The following is a 7976-nucleotide window of genomic DNA, read 5'->3' as shown; positions in this document are numbered from 1 at the left end:
CAACGTCAGGGACACATTCCACTGTCCCAGGCTGCTCCAACCTGGCCTTGGGCACTGCCAGGGATCCAGGGGCAACCACAGATGCTCTGGGAAATTCATTCCAGGGCTTCCCCACCCTCCCAGAGGGGAATTCCTTCCCAATATCCCATCTATCCCTGCCCTCTAGCACTGGGAGCCATTCCCTGCGTCCTGTCCCTCCATTCCTTCTCCCAAGCCTCTCTCCAGCTCTCCTGGAGCCCCTTCAGGCACCAGATGGGGCTCCAAGCTCTTCCCTTCCCTTCCCTTCCCTTCCCTTCCCTTCCCTTCCCTTCCCTTCCCTTCCCTTCCCTTCCCTTCCCCTGACAGATCCACACATTTCCTTTCCCCCCTACACTCTCCCTGCAGGAGGAAACAAGGAATTCCCAGTAAGGACAAGGACAAATCCATCCAGGTTTTCCCCTGTCCCTGCTCACCTGGGCAGGAGCAGCGACACACGAGCACCACCTCCTGGAGGTGACACCTCCTGTCCCTCGGGGATGGAGCTCACCTGGAACAAGGCTGAGCTTCCCTCACTCCCATTGCAGCAAGGAAAAGTGGAAGTACAACAGAATTACCTGCTCAGTTCCCTGGCACCCCTGAGGTGCTGAAAGGAATGGGAATAAAAGTGGGATTAAAAACCCCAACACGGAATTTAGGATAAAATTCAGTGATTTTTATTCCAAGGATATCATTCCCAAAAGCACTCACCGTTAGGGATGAACCTGTCCTGGGAGAGTTCAGCCTGGGCTGCTGGGTCCAGGCAGGGGATTGTCCTGCAGGTGCCTCACCCCAGTCCTGGGGGAGTTTTGGGTGGATTTTGGGAAAGGGCTCCTCATCCAGAGGATGCTGGGCACTGGAACAACTCCCCAGGGAATGGTGACAGCCCCAAGAAGCCAGAGCTCAGGGTGCTGGGATTTTGGTATCAGGGGGATTTTTGGGTTGTCCTGGGCCAGGAGTTGGAGTTGGTCCCTTCCAACTCAGGGTACTCCATGACTCTGTGATCCTTGTGGGTACTTTTCAAGTCTGATTATTCCATAATTCTGGAGGTCAGGGAATGCTTGGGCAACACTCTCAGGCAGTGGGTGGGATTTTGGGATGTCCTGTGTGGGGCCAGGAGCTGGAGTTGATGACCCGGGTGGGTCCCTTCCAACTCTGGATGTTCCATGACTCTCAGATCCTCACAGGTCCCTTTCAGCTCTGGGATATTCCATGATTCTGGAGGTCTGGGAATGTCTGGACAACTTGGGCAACAGGATTTTGGGGTTAATGGGATTTTTTTGGAATGTCTTGTGCAGGGCCAGGAGCTGGACTGGAGAATCCTTGTGAGGCCCTTTCAATTCTCCCAAAAGCACTCACCATTAGGGATAAACCCCTGTACCAGGAGAATTCAGCCTGGAGTTTTGGATGTCTTGTGCAGGGCCAGGAGCTGGACTGGAGGATCCTTGTGAGGCTGTTCCAATCAGGACATTCTACATTCCCTCGGGCATGTTTCCTGGTATTCCAGAACAGCAGCACTGTCCCAGCCAGGGTGGGTTTCAGGTGGGATCAAACCTTTGCTGGGCCAGGTGAGGCCAAACCTGGATCCAAGGCAGGCCTCTGAGGGACTGCTATTCCAGGGATTATTCTTGATACACATGGACAGCACATGTAGGAACTTGGACTCCAGGAGCACTTCCTTGAACAACCTCCCACCCCGCAAAACTGGTTAAAAACAATCAGTCACAGACATTCCTTGCCCTGGATTCCCACAGGAAGCCAAGGCCCGGTCCTAGCAGGGATTCAGGAATTCCCAGCTCCGCCTCCTCGCCCGTGAATCCACGGCAGCGCGAGGCCGCCCCTCAGCCGGAGCCCTCGGGACGAGCAGCGGTGGATTTGAAGAGCAGCAGGCTCCTGTCCCAGGAGGTGCTCCCGAAGGAGCAGACCAGCTCCATGGCACACTCCTGGGTCAGGATGCGGGTGATGCTCTCGGCCATGTCCCCGTTGATCCGCAGCGAGCGGAAGTGCTCAAAGTCGTCGCGGCCCAGCCTGCGGAGCCGGCGCGCGGCCGCCCGGTAGCACCTCCAGGGCTGGGGCTCCACCAGCAGGAAGGTGCACAGCGAGGCCAGCAGGGCCAGGAACTCCAGCAGGCCCCTGTCGCCGTGGTTCAGGTGGATCCACATGGTCACGGACATGCAGAAGCCGATGTCGAAGGAGGAGCGGCCGAAGCGCTCCAGGTAGGAGCTCAGGAAGGGCTCCCTGGCCCCCGAGTCCATGATGTCCAGGCTGGCGAAGGAGATGGAAGCAGGGAAGGGGCTGCTCTGCTGGGCCCTCCGGATCAGCTCGGGATCGATGTCACAGCACAGCAGCTTCAGCTCCTTCCCGGCCCCTGGCGGCTCCGGGCTGGAACTGCTGTCCTGGAGCCCCAGCAGGTGCTGGTACAGAGCCACGCTGAGCTCCTGCAGGAGGAAAACAGGGATTCAGGGAGAGCTCCCACAGCTTCCTCTCGTGGCTGTCCAAAGGAAAATCTAACCAAGATCAGCAAAAGATCTGTCCTGGGAGCCCTGAGCACCTGGAGTGGATCCCCCATGGGGCAGCAGCTCTGTGCCCACAGAGAGAGGCACAGCTTTCCCAGGCATGGTTCTGGGGAAGGCTGTGAGAAGATCAGAGAAAAGAATGAGAAACAATTCCTATCTTCACTTGCTGCACCCGGTGTTGTGAACATGTGGAGATTTGTTTATCAAAGGGTGGTTTGTTAATTAACCAATGGTGATGGTGTTTTAATTAGAGGACCAATTAGGTCCCCCTGTAGCAAACCAGGGTGTAAAAAAGCAATGGGTTTCTTAATAAAGAAACGGCTCAACCTTCTGTGAGTGCGTGGAGTCTGTGTAACTTATTTCAGTTATTATTCAACCTTCTGTGAGTGCGTGGAGTCTGTGTAACTTATTTCAGTTATTATTACATGGGATCCCCCTGCGCTGACACCCCCACAGCGAGGGCCTGCTAAAAATCCAGGGAATCATGGAATGCTCTGGGCTGGAGGAACTCAGCTCATCCACCCCTGCCATGGGACACCTTCCACAAGAGCAGGGCCTCCAAGCCCCTGGAATGTCCAGGTCCCCAGCCTGGAATCTCTTTCCACAGTGCACACTGGTGGAAAGTGAATTAATCCTTAATTAAAGGAGATCCCATGGAGCTCCTGGAGCCACCGGCACAGGACAGGCTGGGAAGGTCCTCTGGTGGTGACAGGTGCCTCTCACTGACCTGCTCCACCGGCTCACCTGGAATGGGATCTGGAATTGTCTCTTTGGTAATGCCTCAGGGGAATTCCAAACCCCAGGAACAGCAGCAGTGTCCCGGCCAGGGTGGGTTTCAGGGGGGATCAATAATTCACCTTTGCTGGGTCAGGTGAGGCCACACCTGGATCCAGGGCAGGCCTCTGAGGGACTGGAATGTGTCTGGAGCTGGGAAAGGACTGGAGCACCAGTCTGAGCTGGAAATCCCTGAGGGAGCTGGGGGTCTCACGTGGGACCTCCTCACTCTCCAAACTGGACAGGAGGTGGAGCAGCAGGGGTCAGGATCTGCTCCCAGGAACAGAATGAGAGGAAGCAGATCCCAGGGGAGGTTTAGGTTCAATTTTAGGAAAACTCCTCATGGAAAGGGCTGTCCAGGGCAGGGGAGGAGTCCCCATTCCCAGAGGGAATTAACAGACCCAGGACAATGTTTCTGCCCAGTCTGCCCCACTCCTCCCAGTGCCCCATGGAGGTGACTGTCCCACTGCTCCCAGTCCTCCCTCCCACGCTGGGCACTGCCTGCCCCAGTGCTGCCCATCTCTCCCAGTGCCCCCAGCACGCCCCACCAGTGCCTCCCTCGGCTGCTCCATCTCCCCCAGGCCCCTGCCTTTCCCTGCATTCCCAGTTTGTCCCACTGCCCTCCTCTGTTCCCCACCAGCGTTCCCAGTCTGCACCACCCCACGCCAGTGCCTCATCCCGAGCCTTTTCCATGGGCTGGATTGTCCTGAGTGCCCCCCAGTCTGTCCCAGCGCCAACTGCCCCCAGCAGTGCCTCCCCAGTGTGCCCCAGTACCCCCAGTACCAGGGCACTGCCAGTGTCCCCAGTGTCCCCACCAGTGCCTCACAGTATTCCCAGTACCCCACACCAGTCTGCACCAGCGTCACCCAGGACCTCACGCCAGTACTTCCCAGTCTGTCCCAGTGCCCCCAACACCCCAAACTGGTGCCTCCCCAGTCGCCCCCACACCCCCACAAAGGTGCCCCAAACCCGCCTGCGTGTGGCCCCCTCACCCCGGAGTTGCAGCCCACATCGAGCCCGAGGAGCGGGCGGGTGGCCGCGGGAAAGAGGCTGCGCAGGAGCCCTTGGGGCAGGAGGCTGATGCGCCCCTCGGGCGGGTGGAACCGGGAATAATTCGGGAAGTTGCCGTAGGGAGCCGCGCCGGGCTCGGAGCCGCGGCTATCGCGGCTGATGGGCGCCGCCATCTTGGCACTGCTCCCCGCGCCGGGCGGGAACCGCAACTGGAGAGAAACGTTCCGGGGCAGAAATGAACCGCAACTGGGGAGCAACGTTCCGGGGCAGAAATGTCCGGAGGAGGGACAGGGACAAGGGACAGGGACAAGGGACACCACCACCAGGGCACCCACTTGGGGGTGAAAAGAAGAGATTTTGTGTAAAGAATCCTGTCTGGGCCCTGCCGAGCTGCAGAGGGACGGCGCCGACCACCCGTGTGTCTCCTTGGAACGCTCCCCCCACGTTGCCATGGCGACGCCGCGGCCCCAGAGGGTCTGAGGCCTTGGCGGGGTTCGGGCGTTTAAATTACACGAACCTGTTAATTAAGTAATATAAACAAAATATTTTGTCGTATAAAACATATGAATTTTGTTCAAATAAATAGCGTGTAAATGCTGCGTATATCAACGCTATTGAAAGCATATTTGAATAATATAGACCGATGTTATAAAATAAATACTGTATAAATGTTATACACATCAATGATAAATAAAAGTTGTTTAAATCATAATTAAACACATGATGGTGCTGGGGGTGCCCAGGACCCCACGGGCTGCAGCTGAGAGAGGTTTAAAAGCAGAAGAAAATGAAAGTTCTCTGTTAAAGGGGGGTTTAAGGGAGAGGAGGTGCAGGTTAAAACCAAGCCTGGCGCAGGTGTAGGGTTAAGCTGGCACAACAAGCTGCGTTTCATGTGCTGCTGGTTTCAAGCACAGCGTGGAGAGCAGAGGGCGCCTGGAGCTCACAAATGCAGGTGAAAGGCTCTGGCTCCTTGCATCTTCTGAGTTTTCATGGGATCACAGAATGGTTTGGGTGGGGAGGGACCTTAACATCCATCCCATCGATCCATCCCATCCCACCCCATCCCACAGGACCCCCGGGCACAAAAGAAAGGCAGAAGATAGTGCAAAAATAAATACAATTTCCCCCCTTCTCCAGGCAATGGAATTCAGGGGTTTGAAGACTCCTCTGACTCTCTCTGGCTGGATTTAGGAGCCCCAAATTCCTGTTTTCAACAGGCATGGGAAGCAGCTCCATCCCTTCCTCCTTCCAGCATCCCTCACACCCTGACCAATCTTCCCCCTTATCCTGCATCCCTCCATCCTTCCTTTGATGGTTTCAGTCTGATTAATCAAATTTTTTGCCTGAGCATCCAAAAGCCCAGTGCTGAAATTTGATGGAATCATCAGCCTTTCATCATGTCTGTGGTAGTTTCAGGGAACGCTGATGATGCCTCATCCTGCTCTTGGACACCTCATTATTTGTGTGAGAATGTTCCACTTCAGTCTTTTTTTTCTGCAGAAAATGCAGGAAAATCCCTCCTGGCTGCTCAGCATCACTTCCCAGGAACCAAATTGCCCACATTTTGGTTTGACTCCTTCCCAAAAGCACAGACTGCTTTTGGGGAGGATCCAATCCCTGCTGCATTGGGATTTCTGTCCTGGACAGCCATCCCTTCAGAGCTGAGGGACTGAGATGGGAATTCACCCCTCCCAGCGCAGGCTCTCATTTTGGGTGTTGAATTGTCCGTGGAGGAATTTTTTCTCTTGGGAAAGCTCCACCTGCTCTCCAGCACGGCAGAAAATTCCCTTGGAGCTGGAGCCCTCCCACGACTTATCCCCACTCATTGAATTTTGAATCCTGTGGCCATATAAACTGAGTGGGAAAGGGAGCAAATCCCTCATTCCAGGAGCCCTTTGGCCCTCAGTTCTCAGCTACTCCGCAGCCATGACACCTGTTCCAGATCCATGTGCTTTTATTGCTCTGTGTGGGATGTTTTCCTTACTCATAACCGGGGAAGAGGTGACTCGGGCTCCGTTAAACCTCTGGGCCATGCCAGGATCTTGTTTACATCTGAAGGGATGAAGCAGCACCTGCACAACCAGAGCAGGAACAGGCACAGGAACAGTTTTGCAACCATTTATTAGCAATAGTCAGAGAAGATACAAAATTCTATTTACAGTGAAATCATAGGAACAACAGCTCTAAAGGATTGGGTTTGGAGCTGGATGAGGACTTGGGGCAGAGGACACAGGAGGAGGGGGAGCAGCCCTCCACATCCCACCCCAAATCCTGCATTCCTCAGCCTCCTGAGGAGCTGCACCTCCCCGAGCAGGACAGTGCTCAGCATCCATCAGGGCTGGCTGGGGTGGCATCAGTGTGGAAAAGGGAGCAGGACACGTGCAAGGCACACAGGAGGGCAGCAAGTCCCCCCCAGCCAGGTGCCTGGAGGGGGGTCATGCCAGGTGTTCCCAACAGGAGCAGAAAAGCCAGGATATATCAGCAGAAAGCCAGGATGCGGCAGCAGCAAAGCCAGGATGCAGCAGCAGCAAAGTTACTCCACACCAGAAGGAAAAAGAACAATTCCAGAGGGGGCTGCAGGTCCCTGTGCTCCTCCCCAGCTCCCAGCAGGGCATTTTGGAGGAGTTTTGGGACTATTTCAGAGCCAGAGCTCATCATGGAGCTCCACACTCCTCCCTCCAAGCCAGGAAAGCACAAATCCCTACAGGAAATAACTGTGAGCAAGGAACTGCCCAGCCAGTCTACTGAGGGCCAGGAAATTCCCTCTTGAAACTCTTAACTCCATCCACTTTTAGGGTGGTCCCGTGCAATTCCCAGTTCTGCCTGCTCAGCAATCCAAGGGTTTGGTTCTCCTCAGCAGGAACCAGCACGGCATGAACTTCCTGCTGGCTTCACCTCGTGCTGTCCTTCAACCCTACCAAGAATTGGGTTTTGGTTGGGGTTTTTTTTCTGTCTGACTGGGGTTTTTTGGCCTGGTTGGGGTTTTTGTCCAGTCAGATTTTTTGGTCTGGTTATGGGTTTTTTGTCTGGTTGCATTTTTTTGTGTCTGACTGAGGTTTTTTGGTCTGGTTGGGGTTTTTTGGTCTAGTTGGGTTGGGTTTTTTTTTTTTTTGGGATGTTTTAGGAAGGAAGACAAGGGGAAGGCATCACTCCTGCTCATCGCTGCAGCTGTGGAGGGGCCGGAGCGTTTCCATTCCCTGCACAGTGACTTTCCCTGGACACGTGTGGCAGGAGGACAGGACATGTGCGGGGTAAAACCCAGGGCAGAAGGAGCAGGAACGTTCCAGCGTTCTGGCAGAGTCTCTCTGCAGCAGGAATTGCTGGAGGCAGCTCCCTGACGCACTCGCCGGCATTCCCAGCGAGATGGGAGATACCAGGTCCTATCTGCAGGAGGGATCACTCTTGGAATGAGAGCAAAAGGCCCCTTATCTCCCCGGGGAGCTTTACAGCCCCAGATCAGCCAGCTGAGCCCCAAACAGGGAATGTGAGCGGCCACGGTGGAAAGTTACCCGAGCACATCCAGAGCCCGCGCTGACATTCCCGTTTGGGAGAGGAGAAATGGAAAACAGCCAGGGAGAGGGAACACTGCTGCTCCAATGGCCTCAGCCCCTGGAAAGAACCCCTTAGGAATGCTCAGTTGGAGCAACCAAGAGAGTTCTG

General features: G+C 55.2%; 1 protein-coding gene across 2 annotated transcripts; it reads right to left on the bottom strand.

Moving 5' to 3' along the window:
• Nucleotides 1-521: 521 nt before the first annotated feature.
• On the bottom strand, nt 522-4508 carry BCDIN3D (BCDIN3 domain containing RNA methyltransferase). 2 transcript variants are annotated; one of them, XR_005955404.1, is made up of 3 exons: nt 4298-4508; nt 727-2453; nt 522-622 (listed from the first exon to the last, which is right to left on the bottom strand). XR_005955404.1 is itself a non-coding variant. In XM_041470556.1 (2 exons), exons 1-2 carry the CDS (start codon nt 4487-4489, stop codon nt 1857-1859), a joined length of 789 nt encoding a protein of 262 aa, XP_041326490.1. In that variant the 5' UTR covers nt 4490-4508; the 3' UTR covers nt 670-1856. The 2 variants fall into 2 exon arrangements, 1 of the variants encoding a protein (XP_041326490.1); XM_041470556.1 differs by lacking the exon at nt 522-622 and having other exon boundaries at nt 670-2453.
• Between the last annotated feature and the right edge of the window lie 3468 nt (nt 4509-7976).

Source organism: Pyrgilauda ruficollis, unplaced genomic scaffold, assembly GCF_017590135.1.
Source record: "Pyrgilauda ruficollis isolate IOZ18807 unplaced genomic scaffold, ASM1759013v1 scaffold248, whole genome shotgun sequence".
Classification (NCBI taxonomy): domain Eukaryota; kingdom Metazoa; phylum Chordata; class Aves; order Passeriformes; family Passeridae; genus Pyrgilauda; species Pyrgilauda ruficollis.
This window is presented reverse-complemented; position numbering and strand designations above follow the sequence as displayed.

Excerpts from the sequence above, each read along its gene's own strand:
- BCDIN3D (XM_041470556.1), bottom strand. The coding sequence starts at position 4,489 with ATGGCGGCGCCCATCAGCCGCGATAGCCGCGGCTCCGAGCCCGGCGCG. Across the intron at positions 2,454-4,297 it reads ATGTGGGCTGCAACTCCGGG|GAGCTCAGCGTGGCTCTGTA; the intron begins GTGAGGGGGCCA and ends TTCCTCCTGCAG.